The sequence below is a fragment of the Urocitellus parryii genome, chromosome 10, assembly GCF_045843805.1.
Source record: "Urocitellus parryii isolate mUroPar1 chromosome 10, mUroPar1.hap1, whole genome shotgun sequence".
Lineage (NCBI taxonomy): Eukaryota > Metazoa > Chordata > Mammalia > Rodentia > Sciuridae > Urocitellus > Urocitellus parryii.
In genome coordinates this window covers 141,132,946-141,159,719 of record NC_135540.1, presented here as the reverse complement: position 1 = coordinate 141,159,719, position 26,774 = coordinate 141,132,946, and the positions used below count along the sequence as shown (strand labels likewise).

At 47.3% G+C, this 26,774-nt stretch overlaps 1 protein-coding gene across 8 annotated transcripts in view; it reads right to left on the bottom strand.

Moving 5' to 3' along the window:
• Positions 1-26,774, bottom strand: part of Kiaa0232 (KIAA0232 ortholog) — an 82,131-nt gene that overhangs the window by 3,144 nt on the left and 52,213 nt on the right. For 4 of the 8 annotated variants that reach the window (XM_026395346.2, XM_026395347.2, XM_077803089.1 and 1 more), the window contains exons 4-9: positions 19,982-20,048; positions 18,598-18,679; positions 13,417-16,741; positions 12,142-12,213; positions 5,472-5,580; positions 1,344-1,441 (exon numbers count right to left, since the gene is read on the bottom strand). In XM_026395346.2, coding sequence (XP_026251131.2) covers positions 1,344-1,441; positions 5,472-5,580; positions 12,142-12,213; positions 13,417-16,741; positions 18,598-18,679; positions 19,982-20,048 — 3,753 coding nt within the window. The remainder of the gene's footprint in view (positions 1-1,343; positions 1,442-5,471; positions 5,581-12,141; positions 12,214-13,416; positions 16,742-18,597; positions 18,680-19,981; positions 20,049-26,774) is intronic. The other 4 variants (XM_026395348.2, XM_026395349.2, XM_026395350.2 and 1 more) reach the window with 4 other exon arrangements.

The following is a 26,774-nucleotide window of genomic DNA, read 5'->3' as shown; positions in this document are numbered from 1 at the left end:
GGGACCTGAGGTCAGAGAGGGCAAAACAACAGGGCCTCACAGGCACACAGGAAGTCTGGATTCTGTCCCAGTGCAGCGGGTAGAATGTGTGTCCTACAGTCTGACTGCTGGGCTCACAGATCAGGTCCATACTGAATCAGTGTCTCCACAACCTTAGATAATAGCATTTACTCTTTCTTCTTCTTCTTCTTTTTGTACTAGGACTTGAACCCAAGGCTCTTAGCCACTGAGCCACACCCCTAGCCTATTTTAGTTTTTATTTTGGAAAATAAAATTCAGGGCTTTGCTGAATTGCGGAGGCTGGCTTTGAACTTGCTATCCTCCTACCTCAGCTCCCCAGCTGCTGGGATGACAGGAGTGGCCACTGCACCTGCCAGTGTGTACTCTTTAGACGCTGCAGTTTCCTACCGTGTAAGGTGGACATGCCAGCAGAGCCTAGTGCACAGGGTGCTGTGACGCCACCCTGCACTGCTGGCTGGAGAGGTCGGGGGAAGTGGGAAGAGGAAGCTGGAGTGGCAGCTATTGTGGACTGGGAGCAGTGGTGTGGCCCAGTTGGGTAGAGGGGAGGTGAAGAGGCTGAAGGCACACTGCCTGGGGGTGAGAGCAGGGGCTGAGGAGTAGCTCTTGATTAGGTTTGGGGATTGAGGCTGGTGGGGCAGGTGACAGGAGCTGTTCACTGAGGCAAAATCCCTGGAGAGGCCTCATGAGGCAGCCTTGCCGTGCCCAGTCTGACAGGTCCACGGTACCAACACCAAAGGGCACCTGAGGAGAGCCCTCACTGGACTTGAGCTGACACGCAAGATCAACACTGGGAGGCAGAGGAGCTTCCCAAGGCCATTCACCTGTCTGCCTAACGGCAAGTTTTGAGACTCACTGAACCAGGCCCAGCCAGGCCTTGTTGTCCCAAGGCGCTCACTGGCCCATCAGGGAGGCAGACATCAGAAGCCACACACAGCTGGGTGCCAGGCCAGTAGGATGCTGCACAGGGTGTGGCAAAGGCCCCCAAGAGGTTGGACAGGCAGAACTGGCCCCAGGACGGTCTCCCCTGGGGCATGCCTCGAAAGATGAAAGGGGTACCACTGAGGGACCAGCAGTGCATTGAGAAATGCTCTGTGGCAGCCCTGGGAAGGAAAGGCTGGGAAAGCCAGGGCTCCTTAGGAAGCTTGGCCAGAGATCATCAAGGTGGGTCGTGAGGCAGACCACAGGCCCAAAGAAGGGCCAGAGAGGAGGAAGTCTGCACCTGGGGTGGGGTGGCATGTCCCAGGACTCCCAGGTTTCTGACTAGAGAGATAGGGGAGGTGGTAGTCATTCTATGTTAATAACGAGGAGGACAGTCCACTTACCCTATTAAAATCTAACAGACGCTCTTCATTACTGGGTATTTCTTTAACATCTGGATACTCTTCTATACCATTCTCTCCCTTGGCATTTGTATAACATTCTTAATCATTTTGAGTGGAGAAGGGAAGAGAGGGAAAGGGGAAATTCCATTAAGACACAGTTATGAAACACACATTCTTGTTCCGTTTTCACTGAAAAGCTAGGTCTCCCAACCCTCTGGAGATTTTAGGTAGTCATTAAAAGCATAGTTGGCCAGGTGTGTGTGAGAAGAAAGCCGCACCAACAGCAGCTTCTTGGACCCGCCACTCTTGAGTGAGTTCTTAAAACCAGGCCAGCGTAAGCTGGTACTCCTACTGCTCCACCACAAGACGGTCACTCAACAGTACACCATCACACTTGCCATGGGACAGGCCCTGGGGACACAGGACAAAAGGACCAACGAGGTCTGTGCTCTCAAGAAGGAATGTGGAATGGAGGAGACAGACGATGCACCATGGATATGCTCATAAAACACAGGAACAGAGGAGCCCGGACAGAGGGAGGTGCAGTGAGGAGACACAGGGGGGCAGTGTCCTGGCCTCCTTCTGACTCAACACCGAGCTAACACGAGTTCACACCATCTCTGAGGCGGGGAAGGAAGTCAGGCCTGAGTTCCAACTGCACAAGTGGCCCACTGGATGGAAAGGAATCGAACCCAGGGAGGACAGCCGTTCTCTGCCTGGGCTGCATGCCCAGGTCACCCGGGGGCTCTGGTCTCTGGAGCTGCTCTCCAGCAGCACCTCATTCCCTAACTCCCTGAAGAAGGCCGCTGTGGCAGAGGCACGGTGAAGGGTGGGGAGGACTCCAGCAGCACTGGGTTTGACCTGTGAGCCCTCCACACCTGGTCCTCCACAAGTGTTAACATGAGGCGCCAAGCAGATGCTAAGACTCCCCCACCCACAGCCACGGGGACAAGATGGGCCTTGAGGAGCACTGCACCACCTTTCCATGGGGGTGGACCTGGGCCAAGGGATCTGGCAGCCGCAGGCACTTGAATTGCTAAGTCAGGTCAGGAGAGCAGCCTAGGCCCCAGGCTGGTCAGGCTGCAGCTGATTCCATGCTACGCCATTCACATGCAAGGCACGTCAGAGGGTGACACAGTGATCACACCCTCTACAGCTGCTGGCCAGGACAGGCTTTGGGATGGTTGCAGAGAGGGCCACCACCCTCTGATAAGGCTGGAGACCCTGTCTCACCCCTCCTGGCCAATTGCCACTCATCCCGCACCCCTCCCCGCTGCTGCCAGGGGAGGGCTATGAGGGGCAGGAGGCTGTTCCCTAGAATAGAATATGCTCACAGGTGGAGAGATCCTCTGCCCCTTCATGCAGGGAATCGGGAAAGGGCAATGGTGAACTGCTGTCCTTGTTTTCCTACTGCTCCACCAGGTTTTGAGTGACATGCATGTGTCAGGCACTGCTCTAGGTACTGGGCACTCCACAGCTACCAGGAAGGCATTCCTTTTAGGTCCTTAGAAATACAGCAGTGGAGACACAGGAAGACCTAGGTACTGCCAAGGCTGAGCAGCTGGACACAGTGGCACTGGGCTCTGGCCACTATCTGTGCTGCTCCCCTGCAGGGCTTGCTCTGCAAGGCTAAGGCCACACACATTGACATCAAATGGGCCTTCGAAGTACCAAGAAGCCGTTTCCCAGAGCCCTGGAGAGTCTCAAGGCTCTGTGAGTTCCCTGCCAGTCCCTGGCTGGCCTCATCCCACTGTACTCCTGAGCTGTCTCCCCCCCCCCCCCCGCAGCCACACTTCTGCTTGGCCTCTCTCCCTGTAGAGCCCCAGCTCTAAGTGGTTTGCACCATGCCCTCAAGTCCCTGCTCGGAAGGCCCTTGAATAGGAGGAGTGGGACAGTTTGCCTGTGTTCCCAGAGCCTGGAACAGTGTCCAGCAGAATAAAGCTACGCATCTGCAGAGTGGAAGCACCTACCATGGCAACACAGGTGAGGGCAGAGCGCCAAGGGCGTGTGTTCTCAGGCCTGATGGGTGCCAGGACAAGCAGCCCCACCTCCAGCCTGTCTCTGCACCCTACTGTAAAAGGGAACAATCCCCCCTTCCCAGCAACCCAGAGGGCTCCAGGCCAGCCACTGGCCCAGGGTAGCACATGCCTGTTATGAACCACTTGTAACACTGGAACAGAAGTCCCTGGCTAGTTCTGCTTGGTGGGTGAGGGGCTACCTGTTTTCTTGGCTAACCCTCTCCTGAGGCTACTTGTCCCCATCCTGTAAGTCAAAAGAGGGGTGCTTCATAATGTCACTGCAGGGCAAATGCATGGGATTTAGCTCTTCCACTATTTGTCCTCTGAGTGTTCCTCTAGTGCCACCCCACCTCACACACAAAAGCACCATGGACGTTCATCTGCTAGCAGCTACTGAAAGACTGTGCAGGTGACCAGGGACCTAGAGTTAGGAGCTAGAGCTGGATTTCCACTTTTGGAGGCAGAAAACTGAACTCAAGTAAGGGAAGCATGAGCTGAGTGTGTTGGAAAATTGCTATGAGGAAAGGTCTCCCACCACGAGACAGCAAGCACCCGTCTCTTGGGGCTCTTCTTTCTGTGCATAGCTCTGGCACTTCCCACCTGCTTCCCTGCACCTGCACCTGTCTTGTCCTGACCCAGCTGCAGGCTATATGTTCAGGAAGACAAGGTCTGTGCTGCCCCAACCCTGGAGTCCAGCTCAGTGCCAAGCACAGACTGCTGTGGTGGAGGACAAAACTTCTGGACCACAGGATATACAACCTGGCCTCCAGTCACGCTTAACAGTTGACTTGCAAGATCTGGGCAAATTGCCCACCTTGATACATAGCTTCCTCTTCTGGGAACTAGGCCTAAGACCCTGCCAGGCTGCCACAGAGCAGCTTGCCAACCCTGAGGCCGCCAAGCCACTAGCTAACACAGGAGAGGAGCAGCCACCACCTTGGACGGGGCTCCCAGACAATCAGAAGCCACATGAAGACTCGGCCCTCTGCTCTTCTCGGGACCCCTGGGGAGAAGGAAAGGACTTGGGAAGCTGCCACAGCTGCAGACCAATGAGAAGCAGACCACCCCCAAGAAGAGTCTCGGTGCTAACCCTGCCTCTGTCCCATCGGCTCTGCCCAGGCATAGGAAGGAAGGCTGACTGTGGGCAAGTGTGACAGAAGCAAACCCCTGAACACATACGAGAGCACCGTGGCCCTGCAGGGCTCTGACGGGAGAGACTGGTAAGGAACCAGCATGCAGGAGCCAGGAGGCCAGGAGCCAGGCAGGCTGAGCAGCCTGACCTCACCCTCACAGATGATTCTTTAGCTCTTGCTTCTCCCCAGACTCTAGGTAGAAATGTCTTATAGCTCTGCACAGGTCCACCTGGGAGGCTCGGATGGTGCTCTCAGAACATGCCCCAAACTCATGACCTTTCTCCCAAATCAGCAGCTGCCACCCCCTGGCAACCATCTCCCCGTCTTTATCTGGTGCTCACTCCTCACAGGAAGTTGCTTGACAAACACATCTCTACACGTCTTGATCATGTTCCCTTTATCCCTGCCACTGCCACCATCTCAGTTCACACCTTCGTCTCACCACTCCAAATTCTGCCACAGCCCAGGCACCCTGACAGATGACCTGCAGGTCCAGTTCCATCTCCACTGCTGCTGCAAGTGTCCTAAACACACACCCGACCTTGACGCTTTCCAAACTGAAGTCCCTCATCAGGCCCTCCCTACACCCTCAACTCCCGACAGGACCTTCCCCCGTCTACCACAGCCCAGCTGAACACAATGGCTCCCTGCTCCTTCTGCCTGCCCCAGTTCCCTCACCCTCTTCTTCCCAGGCACTGCCTCGTTTCCTCTTCCTCCCCAAGTCCATATAGCTTGTATGCATCTCATCAATGGTTGGACTTTTCATGAATTTCCTGTCCTTTCCCTCCATCAGCCCATGGCTAAGTTCCAGAGGGGAGTCTGGCTCTTACTCATCGCTGTATCCCCAGAGCGTGGCAAAGCACTGGCCACAGAAAACCCTCTAAGAGTTTCCTGGACTGATAGTCACCGCCAGAAAACTTACTGCTCTTAATGAACTCAAAGTCTGAATGCATAATGAATAACACAGGCCTCCTTACCTTCACACTCTGATGCAGGGAAGAGAGGAGAGTACAAGGCTTTTTCCCACCAGGTCTGCTTTTCTTGACTTCTATTCATTTCTTGTACATTAGTGTTCAATACAGGAAACTGTTCAGATTAAACGAAATATAGAAAACGTTGATAAATTTCAGGATAGAGGTAAAAATATAAGTTTTATTTATTAATTATGGACTAAAACCCAGGGCTTTTTTTTGTGTGTGTATGTGGTATTGGAGATTCAACCCAAGGCCTTGTGCCTGCCAAACAAGCACTCCCCCATTGAGCTACATCCCGACCCCAAATCCAGGATTTTTAAATTGGTGAGTTTTTTTTTACTGTTCTGGATATGGTAAAGAAAAAAGGCCAACATGTTTGTAGAAAATAAAGAAAGTCTTCCACTGAGTGATAGAGCTAACCCTTATCTGTAAGTTTTGAATTCATATTGTTTCATCTCTTGTACAAAACTGTTTTTTTTTCCTACAAAAAAAAAAAAAAAAGAAAGTCTTCTTTAAAAAGCACTCACACTGTAAGTGGAATGACCATCTTGCAAGCCCAGAGAACTCTTAACAAGGCAAAATTACAACAGAACAGGAAATACACCTAAACTAAGGCAAATTTCTTGACTTCAGCAGTGCACAAAGATAACATTCACCCTGAGCCTGAGGTGTTCTAAAGAATGGGGGCCTCTTCTTCACACATCAGGCAGGAGGTAACAAAAGAAGAGATGGGATGCAAGGTAGGTTCTTACAGGCAGTTACTAGCCTAAATGTTTTTCTTTAGAAAAAAACTGTTTGCTCAGGTGAGAACTCAAAAGGAAGCTGGGACAAAAAGAAGACAAATCACAAACTCATATTCAAAACCCACAGCGTTGCCTGAAAGCCATGAGGGCATGACTCCTGAGGAGCAGGGGAACTCACACCCTGAGCCCCGGTGGCCAAGGCAGAGTGGAAGCACCCAGCCTCACAGGAGGGACCCAAGTCAGAGTCCAGTCTCCAACTCTCAAAGCCCAGCAGGACCCTGCCACCAACCTGGGCAATGAGGCAGCGTGGCTGGTGGTCAACAGCGGCTCTCCTCAGTGACCCAGGAGAGTCCTTGAGAGTACTCATTAGGAGATGCCTAGTCAGCCTCAGTCAGCACCTGCACCCTGGTGGTGTCCTTCCACTTGCCTGCCCAGCTCTCCCAGATGAGGCCTGGCCTCTGCATCTTTGTATTGCCCAGGGCCCCTACACTGTGCTCTCTCGGAGCAGCCCTGGACTCTGCGTGAGTCTTTGCTGTTTTAAGATGTGCCATTGTGGATTTGAGTTTAACATTATGTGTTCTGGACTGTTTTAGTAACTAATAAACAATTCTCCAATAGGATTCTGTTATGCTTATAATTGTAAATTATTTTATGGGTCTAAAATTGCTTGATTCAATAACATGTCTTTTACAACATAAGAAACACTAAACTTTTTGTTCTCATTTTATGCATCTTTTCAGATATATTCCTCAATTAGGAACTGAAGGAAATTGTACTGTCTTCCCAGGTCAGTCAACCTGCACTGTTTTCTCCGCAGCTTATCCTAACAATAAAAACTAGTCCTGGTGTTAGATAATAGATGCCCAGACCAAAGGAAAAAAGTTCTACCTCATGCAAGTGAGGTGAGAAACGTGCAGGCAGGCAGTGAATTTGAGGCATGTAAAGCACCTGGCACACCATTCCCAGCACCCTGAAGCCCTCGGCAAGGCCTCGCCTGTCCTGTGATATTACTTAAAGCCATTCAGGCAGCAAGGAAGGCTCCCCTGGCCAGAATCCTCTTATCATCCCAAGGCACTACACAGAGAGCTGGATCTGGAGGTGGCAGGCTCCAGTGTGAGTTCCTATCAATTTTTCTAGTGTGAGTTCAGTAAGACTGCTTATCTTTTAATCCTTTATTGAGACAGGAAGCAAGGAAAGGATGAGAGAGGGAGAGTTCATCGTGGAGGATAGGGCATGGCAGGAAAGCAGGCCAGGGGGCCAGGACACCACGGGGCTTGGAGCCCAAGCCAAGCCGAGGCCAGCTGCCAATGGAATCGAACTGGAAGCTTTTTAAGGGCAGGCCCACGTCTTACTCATCATCTTTGCATCTCCAAGCACAAAGTAGATTCTCAGCATCTACAGAACTGAACACACCAATTCCTGGGCCTAGACTCATATTACTGAGCACACCAATTCCTTTCTCTCCTGTTGGAAACCACTGGTAAGAGCCTATCAGTTTCTACTACAATTTTAGGAGTCTTTCTGCATCTTCAATTTGAGTGTCAATTCCTGTGGTAGGCATTTAACAGGGCCAAGTGACTCTTGACTGAAATCTCTGAAACCATAAGCCAAACAAATCTTTTTTTTTTTTTTTTTTTCTTTTTGGTGGTACTGGGGATTGAATCCACAGGCACTCTGCTACAATTACAAGTGTATGCCACCATACCCAACCCTAACCAAATCTAAGTTGATTTTTTCCATAAGCAATGAAAAGCAAACAGAAAACTGATACTGAGAAGTAGGGTCATTTCTGTAACTATACTTAGTGATGTGATTCAGAAGCCTTAAGAACTGGTTGGCGGAAGAAGTTTGGAAAAATTTGGAGGAAAGACTAGAATACTATAAGCAGAGTTAATGGGTGATTCTGGTGGGAGATCAGAAGACCAAAACGCTGATAGGACTATGTAGAGTAAAGGCTGTGCTAACAAGGCTGCAGACAGAAACGAGGACTCTATTGGGAACTGGACTTGTGGCCAACCTCAATATATTCTGGAAAAGAACTTTTCTACATTGTGTCCATGCCCAGAGACTTTGTGCAAAGCTAAATTTAAAGGGGATGGACTAATTAATTTGGTAGAGGAAATTTCAAGGCAGCACAGCACTCAGGTAGTGGCATGGATACTGCTGGCTTTTAGCCAGGTTTACTGTGAAAATGGGGAGCAGAAAGCAGAGTGGAAAGATATGAAAAACTTGACCAGAAGAGGAGTGAAGTCCCAGCCAAGAAGAGTACAGTTGCTAGAGATCAGCACCATTAAAAACGAACCAGCAGGGCTGAGGATGCGGTCAGTGATGTGTCTGCCTTGCATGCAGGAGTCCTGGATTGGCTCCCCAGCACTGTGGGACCAGGGCAATGGGAACAATGCCTTGAGGGCAACTTAGGAATCAGCAGGAACTTCAGACTCTAAGTTGCTGTTTGAGACCAGTGGCCCACTGTTGAATCCCCACCCCACCCCACCCCACCCCACCCCTGATGGAGTCCCACTGTTCAGCATCAAGGCATTCAGAATGCAGCTCACTGGCTCAAGTTCAAACTGGCAACAGGCACTGGCATCATCTATGTGACACAGTTTTGTAGACATACAGAATGTAAGAGTTACAGGATCATGGAGGTTGCCACTTAGATTTCAAAACAAAGCCTGGGAGGTCAGGCAACATCTGGCAGGTCAGGAGTTCCTACAAGCACCTCTGACAGGGTGAAGTGTGAAGTTTTAAGAGTCAAACTGAAGCTCCATTAGAGACCCCAGTTAAGTTAGAGATGCCAGGAAGTTAGACTGGCTGCCAAAGAAAGCTGCAGGCGGTGGGCAGAACCAGCCCTAAAGAGCGTCTATGTGGGTTACAGCCAGCAAGGCTGTGGGGTGGGGCTGCCCAAGAGCTGAGGAGCTCACCTCACACCACCTTGTGCCCTGGATGCCAAACAAGGAGTTACATGATTTAATGTTTACCCTGCTGAGTTCCAGTCTTTCGTTGGTCCAATTCCTCCTTGCTATCTTCATGTTCCTCCCTTTTGGAATGGGAGTTTACCCTGTGCCACTGTATACTGAAAGTACATAACTTGTTTCCTAATTTTTAATAGGGGTTCACAGCTAAGAGTTTGCCTTGACATTTAAAGGAGACTCTGGACCTGGATTTTTGAACAATGATGGACAGTTAGACTATAGGGGTTCTTGAAGATGGACTAAATGCATTTTGCATCATGGCAGAATGTTGTGGTTTGGATCTTAACGACCCCCAAAACCCACGTGTGTTAAAGGATTGGTCACCAGCCGGTGGCACTATTACAAGAAGCTAGGTCATTAGGGATGTGCCCTTGGAGGAAATACTGGTACCTCAACCCTTTCTCTCCCTCTTTGCTTCCAAGCCACCAGTAGTTGAGCAGCTTTGCCCCCGCCACGATGCTCTCCCTTGCTTGCGGCCCGAAAATAATGGAACCAACTGACCATGGACTAAAACTCTGAAACTGTGAGCCAAAATAAGCCCTTCTTCCTTGAAGCTATTTTTCTCAGGTATTTTATCACAGCAACAGAAAGACGACTAACATGACCAACATGCATCACTGAGACAGCCTTCCCCTCAGCTGCTGCCAACTTTTAGGTTGTGAGGCAGAGACCACACTTTGCTCATCTATCGTCTAAAGAGCTCACACTTTACTCAACTTCTGGTTTGGTTGTGACTAAAAGGAATGCAGAAAGGACAGAGGGAACAGGAAGCAAAGCAAAACAGAACAGGCCTGCCCCGAGGAGACACACACACACCTGCCTGCCTCTGGGTGTCTTCTGGGCTCCCTCCCTCCAGGGCCTTCCTCTAATGGCAGCTCTGCAAGGAAGCCTGCCGCATCACTCAACGAACCTGGGAAGCTCCTCCCAGCACTCCCAACCCACCATATGCCTCTTCCAACTCTTCTCCTTCTTTCAGATACCTTTTATATCCTAACACAGCACACAATATGTTTGCTGTTAGCTCCCCAAGATTGCAGGTAGCTCCCCAAATGCAGGGCTCTACTTATTTCCACTCAGAGGCACTTAACACATTTGATGGAAGAAACAGAACGGGGGTGGGTGTGCATGAGAGCAAAAAGACATAAACTTAACCTCAAAAGCCTGACCATAAATGCTTCCAGCCGCAGACATCCTCCTCAGTTCTGTTCTTCAGTGCTGGAAATAGAACCCAGGAGTGCTATACCATTGAGCTCTTTTTTTGTTTTTTTGAGAAAAAGTCTTGCTGTGATGCTGAAGCTGGCCTTGAACTTGCCATCCTCCTGCCTCAGTCTCCCAAGTAGCTAGAACGATAGGCACCAGGCCTCAGGAATTTTTCAGAAGGTGGAAAATGGAAATCAGGTAAATGAACAGGCTTTACAGCTTTAAATTCTCACTGGACATACAAGTTCTGAGAGAGCAAGCTGCCAGGGTTTGGTTTACTCAGGGGCCCCTGTGCCTCTATCATTCGGCTTGCAAAAGCAAAAGGAAGCCTTCCAAAGGCAGAGACCCGAGTCCTGCTTTGAGACTCTCTTTGCTCAGAGTGGCGGGAAGAGCTCTGGCTCTGTCCCTTCTGTGGGATCTGGGCAGGCCTCCCACCCCTCTGGGCCTGCATGTCCTCAGTAGTCGGGTGGGAAGAATCTGTCTGGCCCCAGCACAGGTGAGCTGGGTGCCCTGCCACCCAGATCACCCCCACTCCCTCTCTGGCCTGCAGAACTGGTGACCTTCACAGAGCAATGTTTGCCTGTGGCAAAAAGACCTCCCCCCCCCTGAACTGGACTGGAAAGTCCCCAAAAGAGAGGAGGAAGACTTCTGCTGCTTTTCTGGGCTTCAAAGCGCTTGGCACCAAGTGGGCAACCAAATGAATGCAAAGGACACTTGTGCCACAGATTTATGCACCAACAGATAGTGCAGCACAGTGCTTCCCCTGCTACTCCTGACTTTCCATCTATACCTGGACCATGAGCCAAGCTCATCGCCCCGTGTGCCTGTGGTGCAGGCCCCCTGCCTTGCCGTGCGCTCTGTTCACAAGGTCTGCCTCCTCCTTCTGACCCTGATACCCAGGTGTGCATAAATAGCGTTCCTCACCTCTCAAAGCCTGGGAGGATTCTCCAGAGGTTCCAACAGCCTCCTGGGCTCACACTCACTGCTCCACCTACCACATTATCAGAAAATTTGCTGGCCCTAATGCCCTGAAAGATAAGGAACTGGCCAGTTAAATTGTGGTGCACCCATACAAGGGAATAGTATGGAGGCAATAAAAGAAGAGGGGTGACTATAGTGTGATGCCAGTTTAGTTAAAATGAGAAAAATAGGAGGAGACAGGTGAACAGGTACTTGCTTATCCATGCAGAAAATACCCCAGAGGAGCCCAGTGGAGCTCGCACTAGAGGTGGCTCCTGGGGAGGCTTGCACTGTGCCAACACCCACTGGCAACTTCTGTAGCTTAACCAGACATAAACCAGAATAAACTGCTTACAAATAGGTTTCCTTTCCTTGTCTGAACTCCTCATGGGCAAGGACAGTCTTGTTTAGGGCTCACTATTCTGACAGGCAGGCATGAGACAGGTGTCTAATAAATGTCTATTGAGTTGAATTAAAGCATGTTCAAAAAACATCTTATGCTCCCAGACACCAATGCTATTAGAAACCCTGCATTTTCATCCTCTTGCTCTGAAACAGATGGACCACTAGCAAGCTTTAAGTAGTGCTCCTGAGACTGACCAGGCAGTGCGACAAGGCAGAAGGGCACAGGTCCCAGTCCTGCCTGGTCCTAAACCATCCTGCAGGCAACTCTCTGCAGCTCTCGTCCCCAGCTCCAAGCACTGACAAGACCTCTCAGACACCCACACGTCCTCCAGAGCTAAAAGCTTTCAGGAAAACCCAGAATTCTGGTAGCAGGTAAACGTGTCAACATACTAGAAAGCGAAGGAGTGTGGTAGTGGTGTGATGCGGAATCGTGCTTCCTTCCTCCTTTTCTTTCTTCCCAATCTGGAACCAGGTGAAATACAAAGTACATAAAGGAATATTTAAGGAGGAAAATGGGGCAATAAACAACAAATAAGGCTAACAACATTACTGATTTTTCCTCAGTTCAGACTTCGGTGTTGAATGGGATGAAACTCATCCCTTGGGGATCTCTAGAACAGTGATTCGAGTCACCTGGGGCTTCCTGCAATCACAGGCAAGCAGCTGCACACCTAGGCACTGACTCAAAGAATAAGCAAGGCACAGTCCACAGCCACAAGAGCCGACAGTCGGGTGAGAGAGAAGGTGCATAACTCACTCGTGAGACACGGAAGTGCAATTAAAGAGCCACAACGTGCAGGAACATCAAGAAAATGGAGAAATTAATTCTGATGCAGGGTGGGGTGGGTAGGAGAGAAGAGGAATTGAGGGCAGTGTCAGGGAAAGGGGTACGTGAAGAGGGCCTCATGGTGTGGGTGGGACTCGCATGCAGGACAGACGGTGGGGGGCGCGGGGGCCACCAGCTGCTCCGCCTCAGATGGCACACTGCTAAAACTCCAACCCTGCCTGTTAGTTGGCCGCTCCCAGAGAAGGGCCAGGCGCTGCTGTGTCCAATCGCAGCCGGAGGAGGCAGGCTGCTATGCTGTTTTGGGAAACAGTTTACTGCTTTAAGTGTTAGTTCTGGTGCAATCAACTTAACCTCAAGCCACTTTTAGGAATGTGGCTGAGGACTCAATGATTCCTATTAACAAAACTGTCATTGGGAACCTCCCTTGACAGACTCAACAGAGCTTGCGGCCAGGCCCCAGTTGGCAAGTGCGTCCATCACTGAGCTACATCCCCCTACCCCACGCTTCACTTTTATTTTGACACGGGTCTGAAAGTCGCTCAGGCTGGCCCAGACTTTACAGTCCTCCTGTTTCTGCCTCCCAGGTGCCTGGGATCACAGGCGTGGCCGCCGCCCAGCTATGTAGGCTTCTGCTCTATATATAGCACACGAATGTTAACATAAAAGAATCCCAAATCCTGTGATTTAATGTAAAAGGTCTTTCCTTTGAAAGAATATCTGCTAATTCAAATTTATAATTAAATCCATTTTCCGTCCTTAAAGGTAAAATCATAAGAACTCTTAAAGACATTTGGGCTAGTCTCCCCAGTAGTTGAACCCTATCTTCTGCTGTCTGATTCAGCTATTCCTGGTAGTAGGATGAACAGTGGTGATTATACCTGATCCAATCCTGTGCCAAATGCTGACGTGCACAGACATACCTCCTCCAGCTGTCCTGAAGAAACTGGATCATCTTCATAAGCAGGGAACTGACAACCTGCTTTGCAACTGCAAAAATTATTAATTTCTTCCTCACATTGTGCCATTATTTTACAATTTGCTTCTGAGCTTTCTAAATCTATTTCCAGAGATTCATTCATGCTACATTCCAAACATTGATTTTGCTTCCCGACTGGCAAAATCCCAGTTGACTCCTCCTGGGAATCCAGTGATGTCTGAGCACTCTTTTCCATTCCAGACTTTTTTAATCTTGGAAGGAATTTTCCAGATTCAAGTTCTGATTTTCCATAGTAATGGCCTTCTTTCTCTGCATCTTCTTCCAGAGGTTTGAGATCTGCTTGTGGATCTTCAAATACATCAACCTGAGAAGGAATGGGAATATTTACTTCGTCTTTCTCAGAATCAAATTCCGACTCGCTTCCTCCTCCTGGGGACAGTTCAGATGCAGAAATTGGGCGAAAGTGAGTCCTAGGAGAGATCCGAATAGCCCTGTACTGCGTTCTATCAACTCCACATATCCTAGGGTGGAAAGCTTCACTGTCTGAATCAGAGCAGAGGATTGATTTCGGTTTAAAACTGGGGCTGAAAGATGCAATCCCTTCAGGTTCAAATGAACATTCCACATGAAGAACTTGGGAAAATGGATTGCTTAAGTCAAAGGAAGAGAATGAATATTCAAGTCCGGGATCTTCAACTTGAAAGTTACTGCAAGCTCCTAGTAAGTCTTCATGGAAGATAAAAGAAAATCCCTTATTTAATCCATTTTCCCCACTCTTCGGCTGATCATTTTGTTCAAATGACATGAAGGGTTTCCATAACTGCCTATGGCCAGGAGCAAAGCTGTTTCCTGGGGTCATGAAGACATCTGTTCCAGCTATTGTCACAACATCAGATGCTGCACACTGTAACAAGCTTCCTTTTGTGTGACCAGGTGGTACAACTGCCCACTCCCCATCGCTGCTGAAGGTTTTGAGTTCTCCATAAACCCCTCCAAGAATGAATGTGTTCTCTTTCTCTTGGGCCACGTCCCAAGGTTTAGAGGGTGTAGTATAATCCCCACCGTCCACCTTTGATAGCTCACTGGAAACAAACGTTCTCTTCTCTAGGTTCTCCTTCTGTCCCTCCCAGAGATGATACTCGGATCGTTGCACAGCTCTACGAGGTTCCTGAAGGGTCTCCATCTTTGCTTCAGCATCCAGACAGCAGCAGTAGTTATTTACATCGGTGGAAAACAACTCGTCATCAATTCTTTCTATTTCTACTGTAGTCGCAGAATTTTCATCTGCCATCTTTGTCCAAATGTCTTTGATAACCCCTGAGCTGTAGCCATCTCCGTGTGGACTGCTTTTACTACATACTTGTGTAGTTTCAAAGTTTTTGTTTTCTGTTTTTTGTTCTAGCTGAATACCACAGACAGATTCTAGCTTAGATCTTTTTTTGAAAACTAATGTAGGAATTTCTCCTGAAGTTCTACTGTTCTGCTGGCAAGTTTCATCTTGCAAAAAATCTAGAAGTTCTTCATCTACATAATTTGACGAGACTCTAGGAACTACATAATTAATATCTTCTGCATTAAACTGTGTGGACTCTTCAAATTGAATGTTTAATGTCTCATTGTCTGAACGTGTTTCTTCTGAATGGGACCATGGACTACAAGTTCTTGTTGAAAGATTAGAACAGTGTTCATTTTCTTCAAAGGCACTATTTTTGGTCCATATTAGTAATCTAGACTGTGTTTTCCCAAGCATATTAGCACTAGAATCTGTATTTTCATTTCCCAAGTTGAGTGTTTCAAAAGAAAATGGTAAAACAGAATTACTGCATTGCACTTCAAACACTGAAAAACAAGAGTTTATACCAGATCCTTCATTAATATCTGAGAAGAGCTCTTGATTGCCAGCAAGCAAGTGTGAATTGAGCATTGTGCCATCCAAGATCGGAGAGAGTCTAATTGGAGAGTCTCCTCCAAAGCTCTCTCCGTCGGCATCGCCGGAGCTGGACGAACAGCACTCCCAAAACTGAGCCAGATTGCCAAGGTCTTGCAGGAACAAGCCCTCAGCACCCACAGAGCTGGTAGAATCTGTCCATATTGCACGTTCCCCTTGCAACTCCACACCATCTAACACTATGCAACATTCTGCCTCAAAATCTGTATTCTCTTTGCTTTTTTGTCGAATCATATTCAAAATCCGACTTTCTCCTTGCATGGTTTCTGAGGCACCAGGATCCAACATGGATTGATCAATATCCACTTCATAGAAGTGTGTTAATTCTGATAGATGAATGTCATCTAGGTATTTGTTGTCCTCTGGTAGAGAACACAATGAGGTCCCAGTGAGGTCAATATCCTCATTTATAACTGCAGGCATTTCTACAAAGTGACCATCAATGAAAGTACCTGCTGCGAGGTATGTTCTGTGAGTATTATTGTTGCTGATACACAGACCATGCACTGACTCAGACAAGTCTTCCACCACCTCTGACGTCAGAGCACTTGACTCTTGTCTGTTTCGGTATGTGGTCTCTAGTTTGCTTTTTCTGCTCAAAGGAACAAAATATTCAGCAATTGGTTCGGTGTACCACAACGGCTCCTCTTTATACTCGGTGTCGTTTCTGTTCTCTGCATACAGGTCCCTCCCTGCAGTGCTGGCTGGATCTCTCCTGCCTGTCTCCTTGGCTGCTCTCTTGCCGCGCTTGCACAGCTGCCTCACAGACCCGCTGCTGCTGCTGCTGCCGCCTGCGTGGATGCTTCTCTCTGTTTTGTCACTGTGCTTCAGTGACAGCCTGCTTTGCCCATTCCGCCCTTTTCTATTTCGAATTTCTCGTGCCTTGTGTCTTACTTTGACATATTTCATGGATGCTTTTAATTCTCCCTGATTCCCACTTGAACTTGAGCCTGCTTCACTAGAGCCGGAAGACCAGGAGCGAGGGCGGACCTTCCCTTCAGGTTTGTGCCGCATTTGCTTTCTATATAAGGCAGTCCTTTCTTCAGCAGGGCCACTGCTCAGCTTGTCCTCCTTCTCGTGTCTGCCTCTGCCCTGGGCTTTCTCATGCACAGCAGTGGACACTTCAGAGCGTCTTTCCTTGATGACTTCGCTTTCGCTATTGCAGTCCTTGGGAGATGATGTGTCTGTGCTTGCTGGGAGGGCTGTGGACGATGAAGAGGAGCTGGAGTAAGAGCAGGCTTTGGACTTGTTCCACACAGTCATGATTTCTTGCAGGCAAACTGGCTTCTCAGAAAGTGGTGGAAATGCTTCGTAGTACCTGAAAAGCAGTGAAGAGTTTGAAATGAGCACTTTGCTGTGTTAAATGCAGGAAAACAATGCTGCTAGTCAGCAAAATGGAATATTTCATTTCAACAGAGTCAGCACTCACATCATTCAAGAACCATTAGCCAACATGGTTCACAATAAAGCACACTGTACATTAACACTGCCCCATGCGTCAAGCACCTGTTTTGCTGAGCACTGTGATAAGCACTGTACTCTGAAAATAAGTAAAAGGAGAGTCTTTATCTCCAAAGCTCAAATTTTAACAAATACAACAAAGTAAGAAAATGTAGTGTTTTTAGTAGGAAATGTTGGAATTTGAATCTCAGCTCAGTCACTTATGCTTGTGAATTTAAACTCATTACTTAGTGTTCTGGTATATTTTCTTAATTGTAAAATGGTGAGCATATGACTTACCTCACCAAGCTGTTGTGAAAGTTATAAATCAATGTAGCTGGAAAGCTGAATGGCACCTGAGTCAACACTATAAGCTCAAAAGCCACATTCCCTAAGGTCAAATCCTGGCTCTGCCACTCACTAGCTGTGTGACCCTAGGCCTGTTGCTTAATCTCTCTGTGGCTCACTTTCCTCACCTAGAAAGTAGAGGTAACAATCATTTCTGCCTTACAGAAAAGCACTGCTTATGGGACTGGCCTCGTTCCTATCACTGTATCTCAGGATGGCAGCACAGTGCCCTGGCCACTGAGGGCACTGCTACTCTGGAGGCAGTGCTCAAGTCACACAGGAAGTGGCCATGAGGCCATGCTTTCAAGGGCCTGGATTTGACCCTCCTTCCCATCTATGTGAGAGCTGCACAACAGAAACATAATGTTCCCATGTGCTGGCAGTCTTATTACGAGTGTAAGGAAAAATGAGTGAAGTTAATTCCAATAATACATTTTATTTAACCAAGTAAACCCGTGATATTACCATTTCAACGTAAAATCAATATCAATCTAATGCCATATTAAACACTTCTTTACATGTTTTTGAAAGCTAGTGAGAATTTTGTATTTAGAGTACATCTCAAGTTGAATGAGCCACTTTCAAGTGCTCAATAGCCTCCTATGGCCTGTGGGTCTGATTTTTGTTTTGGCACTGGTGATTAAACCCAGAGGTGCTTAACTGCCGAGCCACATCCCCAACCCTTTTTTATTTGGAGACAGGGTCTCGATAAGTTGCTTAGGGCCTTATAAAGTTGCTGAGGCTGGCCTTGAACTTGCATTCGTCCTGCCTCAGCCTCACAAGTTGCTGGGATTGTAGGTGTGTACCACTGTGCCTGGCTTGGCTGTGGTTATTGTGTTGGACAGCATGGGTCTATACAAACCAACTAAATGCATTTTTTCCTTGGGTTTTAGAGGTTCAGAAGATTAAAAGAAAATGTATAACAAGAAATCTGCTTATAATGCATATTACAGTAACACTATTCATTTACAAAGAAAGAACTACAAGTACAGGAAACAGGTCTGGTTAAATCAGGGGCCTGCCCATGTTCCCTTTGCAAAAAGAAGTGAGAACTAGGTTCTCTTGTTTTGTGGACAAGAATAATCATAATTTCTTACAGCTGTCTCAAAGGACTATTGTGAATTTCAAAAGTAATAGTACATAAATGGACTCTCTCGGCAAACAGCCACTTTCCTTGTCTCATTCATCTCATAAACATTTATTGAACATGCGTGAAATGCACAGAACCCTCTTGTTCACCTCTGAAGAGGTGTCAAGCACTTAATAACTACTCAGTAAATGTTTCCTAAATTATGAAATATGAAATTAAACAGAAGATGACAAACCAAAAATGGAAACCACATAGAGTTATTAGTCTGATTTTAACAAAAGCACACTTTTACATACATTTCCACTTGATCCTTTGCTGTAGGGGATAATTCTGCCTCTGGAGAGGGAGACCCCTCTAACTTTTTGTGAATCTTCTCTTCTGTTATGAAACAAAAATTCAGAAAGATTTGTCTTACATCTAGTTAATAAATACCCATATTGTTAAAGTTTCTCATTTAATTTTAAACAGAAATGATACAGGCTTCTGTGGCTTAAAAATGAGAACTCTAGACCAATTTATCTTTTAATAAAAATGCGTTTCTTCAGTGTGCCAGAAGGAATTTTCTGGCTAAATCACTTTAACATCAGGCTGAGAGGTGAGTTGTTTGTCACTGATATGGTGTTCTAGAGGCGCTTAATTAAAAGGCTGATGTCCCTGTGTACTATTAATTAGACCAGATGGGGAGAACATCTGTTTAGATTCCAAAAATATTCTCTCACAAAATTCTGACTGATGGACTTTATATGGACTCATTTTTTAAACAAATACTAATCTGTAAAGAAAATCCTTCATTATAATTAGCTCTGTTACTTGACAAGGTGGCGAGCCAGGGCTATGTCTCACCTCACCCAGAAACAACGGGCTATCCTTGTAGCTTAGCCTTAGGTCAAAATCAATCGTACTGATCCTTCAGCAGGAGGCCAAGCTTTGGTGCACAGCAAAGTAACCACGAAAAGGGCAAGAAAACAAGAGCCTCAGCCTTCAGAGTGAGCCTCCTTCTTAGGTCTCACACAGTCATCAAGAAAAGCAGCAATGAGGTTCCCAGACCTAAATGACTTAATGGGCATGTCAAGTCTGCCTATCTAAAAAATTAAAGTCAAAGCAGAAGTTTCTTCCAAACCTGAAGTAACTAGTGTCCTCTTTAGAGGACTTCACATAGATGGGCAGATGATAACAGTGGGGTAAGGATGGAGGAGGAGAAGGGAATGGTGCTCCTGGTCTCTGAGCGTCAATGTGAAGACACACATGGGGGAATCTTCCTGTCTAGGAAGGCACCAGTGGATTAAGTCCCTCTTCTCTTCTGGGAGCAGGGAACTCTACAAATTGGCTGCCAAGGGCCGTGGCAGAATCCACAACAGGGCCAATGACAGAGTAGGACACTGGCTTGGTGGGGTATGTTAGGCACAAAGGTTTGCTTCTGCTTTCTTTCTTTCTTTTTCTTTCTTTTTTTTTTTTTTTTTTTAATATTTATTTTTTTTTAGTTCTCGGCGGACACAACATCTTTGTTGGCATGTGGTGCTGAGGATCGAACCCGGGCCGCACGCATGCCAGGCGAGCGCGCTACCGCTGAGCCACATCTCCAGCCCCACTTTTTTAAAATTAATTCTATGGTTTTCCTCACTCTAGATCCTGGGGCTATCATCCCTGAGTGTGGCCTCTGCTTGTGAACTGCACGCTCACCTTGCTCACTCTGCAGGTCTTTCAGTCTGCAGCAGAGTTCTTCCACCAAGGTCTCGATCCCAGAGCTCTGTGAGATGACAGAAAGACCAGGGGTTACCTCTAGGTTCAGCAAAGCAGGCATCTGTACACTTCTGTTTAACACAGAGGTTTGCAAATCTCAGACATTCCAAAAGAAATATATAATCAATACTTTAATGAATAGCAGAGTTTAAAAATTACACAACTGCAGACCTAAACGATATATTTTACTATTGAAAGACATTAAGTGGAACTTACTAACAAAATGTGGAAACATTAATGTATCTCCTAGAATGGCTTCTATCTTCCCAGAGGCATATCACTTTGCTCATTAAGATAGATCAAAGGCCTAACTGCCCAAAGCCAGTCACCAACAAAAAGAATCTAAGTGAATCAGATGAAGAACATATGAGAAGGGGATGGGGTTATGGCTCAGTGGCAGAGTGCTTGCCTAGCATGTGTGAGGCACTGGGTTCGATCCTCAGCACCCCCATAAAAATAATCAAACAAATAAATAAAGGTTGGGCTGGGGATGTGGCTCAAGCGGTAGCGCGCTCGCCTGGCATGCGTGCGGCCTGGGTTCGATCCTCAGCACCACATACAAACAAAGATGTTGTGTCCGCTGAAAACTAAAAAATAAATGTTAAAAAAAAATTCTCTCTCTCTCTCTCTCTCTCTCTCTCTCTCTCTTTAAAATAAACAAACAAACAAATAAATAAATAAAGGTATTGTGTTCATCTACAACTAAGAATATTTTTAAAAAGAAGAGGAGGAACATATGTGACGTTGGGTGTGATGGCTCCTGCCTATAATTCCAGAAACTTGGGAGGATGAAGCAGGAGGATGGGAAGTTCAAGGCCAGCCTCAGCAACTTAGTGAGACCCTGTCTCAAAATTTGAAAAAAGGAGACAGGGAGGCTGAGGATGTGGCTCAGTAGCAGAGCACCCCTGGGTTCAATTCCCAGTTCTAAAAAGAAAAGAATTTATGTGAGTACTACCTTGTACAAACTCAATGCAAAGAAAATTTAAAAACTTCATCTTGGTCCTCTAGGAGCTCACAGTCTAATTCAAGAGGTGAAAAAAAAAAAACATTTTTTAAGTGAACTCTTCATGACGGCAACAACAAGAGCAGCCCAGACAAGTGGCTGCTGGGAGCCAGCGCGAGAACCTTGTTTTCTCTGCAGGGTAGCACAGGTACAAGCCTCTGCTAAGAACAGGGGCAGGACTGCAGAACACCAGGAGGAGCCTGGGAGTGAGGGGGTGGAAGGAGGAGTCAGGTTTTCAAGAAAAATGAATGCTGGACACAGGCACAAGCACGTCTTTCACTAAGCAGACTTCCAAACTTTGTGAACTCTCGATTTCTCACAAGAAAGAAGGATCTTCTACAATGAATAAAAAAAAATGTGGTTTTAGGAACTTTTGATTTATTTAGTGGGCAAAGTCCTATTTAAGTTGGCATCAAGTATCTTTCGGTGGGCACAATCAAACAGATGCACATGACCCAGCCCAGCTGTCACTGGGCCTGGGGAAGCTAAAAATAGAACTTTACCTCATTCACTTAACCCAAAATGACTCAGCACAAGTATTATAGATATCCTAAAGGAGAAACCGCACAGTTATATAGTTTGAGCAGCAAGAAACAGATTCCACTGAAAAGGGATAACTGCAAACATTCAGTTACCCTCTATGCACATCACACCACAGTTTTAACGGGAAGATAGGAAAACAGGCCAGATAAGAGCTGCAGTCCCTTAAAAAAACACTCTTAAAACCCAGGCCAGATGTTAGTCATAAACACGGGTCAGCTCGACAATTCCATTAGAGAGGGTCTGCTTACCATGATGTTCAAGGTGTGACAAGGACAGCAGTTATATTCCCTCTTCCGGATCAAACAACTGACACCGGGGTCAGCTGACCTGCCGCACGACGCTCTGAGCTGCAAGCCCATGTCACTGTGCTGTAAACCCTGCGGTCTCCAGTGCAGGACACTGAGCCTCCAGGGACTGTGTGCTAGGCTTCCTTCAATACTAAAATGGGCTGCCATGTAATAAGCTACCACAGAATGACCACTACCGCCCAGGGACTCCGTGGAGGGTTGTTATGCTGTGTCTCGGACACCAACTACATGTATACCAAGTTGATCTGTATGTGAGAACAAAGGTATATGCATAGATGCACACACAGACTGATATGTGTATATATACATATATTTGTTTTCATATAAATAAGTAAATATCTATGATGCTTTCCTATATAAATAGCAAGAGACAAACAACTTACTTCTTACCTTGTGTGCAGAAATAAGCTTTACCAACCAAGTTTTGCTTTTCTTTCTTAACTTCCTGCAGTATCCTATTTAAATTTTTAAAAAATATATTTTTAGTTGTTGATAGTCCTTTATCTGTTTATTTATATGTGGTGCTGAGAATCAAACCCAGCGCCTCCTACATGCTAGGCAAGTGTGTCACAAACCCAGCCCCTGTTTATGTTTTGGTTTTTTTTTTTTTTTTGAGAATTTTAATATTTATTTTTTAGTATTTGGCGGACACAACATCTTCGCTTGTTTGCGGTGCTGAGGATCGAACCCAGGAGACCGCGCTACCGCTTGAGCCACATCCCCAGCCCCTGTTTATGTTTTTTTAATGAACAATTAGGCCACTACATTATCATGATCATGACTGAGAAGCTCAAAAGGACATCAGAAACGGGCATCATACTCTGTTGTGTCCTGGGAGGCAAAGTGTTAATTCAGAACTATTAAGGAGAAATTTCACTCACTTTCCCAATTATGCCATAAGCTACTGAAGAATTTTAACATTCATATTTCATAGTAGGCCGAATCCATACAGCATTTAAGAACACTGCAGCCTACAGCATCCTAAGACACAAGGAGAGCACAGCGCCCAGTGTTTAGTAACAACTCTGAGGGGCACAGGCTGGGGAGAAACCCAGACCTCTGCTGATAAGCTCACCTTGCTTTCCCCACCGCGTTGATAACAGAGGGTGCCCGCTACTGGTGGGTATCCAGCAACACAGAGGCACACCAGGACACAAGTCAGCACTCCAGACCTGCAGGGTAGCCGGCTCTGCACAGGGACCAGCTGGCCTCCAGAGCTGTCCAGCAAGTGCCCATAGGAGCCGGTGGCGGCCAGACCTGCTCACCATACACGCTCACCCACTGCACGAGCGGTCACAACCCCACCGCCAAGCGGCCGTGCAGAAGACGACAGCCTGTCCTTCCAGAGTGCATGGGCTGCTCACCTCCTTCTCAGGCAGCAAGACCAAGGCGGCTGCATTTGGGCTCCGGGTTCCGCAAACCTCGGTCTGAATGCCTGCCCTGCCATGCTCAGAGGCAACCAAGCAGTTGGGTGCGCATCAGAGCCCCTGTCACCCTGCTCACTTAAATGTGGGTTTACTTCTAGATTTTGTATGTCTTTCACTTTCCAGAACTCAGTTTTGGATTCATCCCTTCAAAAATGCCTTCAGGGCTGCTGTAGCTCAGTGGTAGAGCGCCTGCCTTGCACGTGTGAGGCACTGAGTTGGATCCTCAGCACCACATAAAAAAATAAAGAAAGATATTGTGTCCAACCACAACTAAAAAAAAAAAAAAAAAAAAAAGCCTTCAAGTTTTCCTGCTTTGAGTTTGGGGTGAGAAGTGGGAATGGGCACTAACCAGACGCGGCTGGGCGCACCCCTCTGGGTCCCACCTGGGCACCTCGGCTGAGTCCTTTTCTCTGACCAACACTGGGTCCTTGACAGCACCCACTCTGCTCTGCGGTTGCAGGCGAGGTGAAGGACAGTGACATAATGGAGACTAAGCCTGGGCCAAAGCGTAGCTCATGTCTGGTACTTCCAGAGATTCTCGTTGCTCCTGACAGTTCCTACTGTTTCCTACCCTGCGACATATCAGTGCTTCTCCACCGGCTGCACACTTCCCGCCCCTTTAAATTCGTGACATAATCATCACTACAATGGCCTGCTCTGCTCATTATCTGTCCTCTGCATACCCAGAGGCTTCTGCTGCTGCGGAAACCTTCCCACAGCGCACTCATCTGGATGGAAGAGTCCCTAAGTGCTGGACAGTGCCCCCGCCCCTCCCCTGTGACTCCTACCCAGTACAATACTCTGGCACATAACTGCTGGTTCCATTTGGACACTGAGAAGTAGAATCAAAGAGATCTAGGTGTGAAGCCAAGGTGAACCACACTGATCGTACAGAATCCATGGGCCTACTGCAGCCTCAGTCTCTACATTGGGAAATGGTCACCGGAATTTCTGGAACGGTCCCCATTTCTTTTTCCCTCCTGTTCACCATTTCTTTACTTTTTTGTTCTACTTCAGGTGTACACTCCAAACCTTCAACTCAGTTTTTCACATCAATTATGCGCACAATCTCTGAGAGATTATCTTGTCTCTTGACTGTTTCTTCTTGAAAGCATCCTCTGTGAGAGAGCAACCCCACCCTCCGTCACCGGTACCCAGCAGCTGGGAACAGAGAGGGACAGGATCTGCAGGAGTCCACCAACTTCATCCAGTCCCCAATTTTCATTATGGAGTGCCCATGTTTTCCCTCAAGGGTGTCTGATGTCTCAAAGCCCAGAACCTGGCCCTTCGATCCCTCTAAAAAGTAACTGTGAGGACAAAGCCAGCTATTCTGGTGCTCCGGTGAACCTGACTGCTGGCACTCACCCCTGGTGGGGTCCCCTCACACCGTGACGGGGCTTCATAATGACTATTATCAAGCAGGACACACACCTGCTTGGAATGCCGACTCCTAGGCTCCACCTGCCATGTAGAGTGGGGTGGCAGCTCAGAGCCCTGCTGCTGCAATACCAGTTCCTCTAGGAGTGCCACCCCGTCCTGCCGCTACAGCTGCACGGACGGCAGCAGGACCAACACAAGAACTTCCCAGCTGAGCGTGCACTAACCTATACAATCAAGAGCAAAGGCAATGGGTGCTTAAAGCCCCCAAGTCTTGGGTTCTCCGTCCTGCAGCCACACCAAGGCAAAGGCTTCCCAACCACAGCTTCCCCACGGCTGACTGTGACGGCGTTTCAGACTCCAGACTGATTTCTAAGGCAGAGCTGGGGGAGGGAGAGGAAGCCCAGTCACATGCTGAAGGGGAGGCCACTGGCAGCAGCGTACTGGACAGCAAGGGTGCATTCCATACTTTAATGATTAGCTTTTTAAGTTTTATTAAAACATTTAGAACAAAAGTAATGTTTCAGTTAAGTCAATAAACGAGCACCAACAGAGAGGACTAAGGGCAAGACTGGGGTCCCACACTCATGCCTTCAGAGGCCAGGAAAAGAATACCAAGATTAAAGGCCCCCAAACCCAAAGCCATTGCTGCTAAGGACATAGATGGCAGACTTCTGGAATGACAAAGGAAGGCATGTCAAGAGTTATGAGGAGAAGTAGAGGGTATCACTGTGCTATCCGTAATGATAAAGCTGACATGATCAAGTTTGGAAAAAGATAACTGTTTTGAATCAGTGTTCAGTAGGGTGATGTATGCAAAGAGAACCTTTGCATGATGATCTGGACTCATCAGACATCCTGTGCTGTGTGTGGCTGGACAAGTTACTTAACTTCTCTACGCCTCTATTTCATCATCTACAAAGAGAAGGAAACACTTCAATTTGAATTAAGTCCTTCAATGTTCCTATTTCATTGTAGCATCCTGTTGACATAAGCAGACCCTATTTTTTAAAATCGCCCCATTTCTTACTTGAACCTGGAGATAGCAGTCTTTCTTCCTTTCAGATAGCTGTATTCCTTCAGGAAGAACTAAACTCCCTGAACAAGACTCAGACCCAAAGGCTTGGCTCTGGGTTGAGGGCCTGGATACTCCTTGTTTCTTAAAAAAGAAGGCACAAGAAAAGCCCATGACTGTCTGTCTGGTTAGGTCCTGACTTCCATCAAATACTGCAGGCTACGAGGCTTCACAACGGCTTTTCAAAACTAGTGCTGAGGCAAACTCCTGTGGTCCCGACTACTCGGGAGGTTGAGGCAGGAGGATTACAACTTGGAGGCCAATCTAGACAAAGTAGTGAGACCATCTCAAAATAAAATAAAGAAGGCTGGGGGTATGGTTAGTGGTGGAGCATTTGCCTAGCAGGTGTGAGGCCCTGGTTCAGTCTCCAGTAACACACACACACACACACACACACACACACACACACACACCAAAACACAAACAAACAACTGACTTCAATGTAGCAAACGATACACTAGAGAAAGCACTGTGGGGGCAGCATGGCCAGGGCCCAGGGCTCCTCTGCTACACTCCTGTGATAGCCAACAACCCCAAACTCTTGTGAGTGACTCAGTGCTAAGAAAATAGATGAGTGCTTCACAGTTTCCCAATGGACAATTAGTTAGGAATGAAAAGAAATAATAAGAATGATTACTAACAGATAAATTTAAAAATGTTAATTAAAAGAGGAATATTGCAGAATATACGTATACAGTGTGGTACCATTTAAATAAAGATATGAACATCCAAAATAATGCTCATATCTGCACACAACTTCAAGCACTATTTAGTAGAAATAGAAACATAACAGGAAAGACAGATGCCAAGTCAGGTCCTGAGGACATGAAGGCCGGACCAGCAGGCCAGGGAGCACGCCAGCGTCCGCCGGCCCAGCCTCTGTCCAAGCCCTCTGCCCCTCACTCCCCCGCTCCTGCAGTCGCCCCATCTGCTTCATTTCACATCCTCAATTTCTAACATTCAAAAGATCATGAAATTTCTCAGAAGAAATCCCAATTTT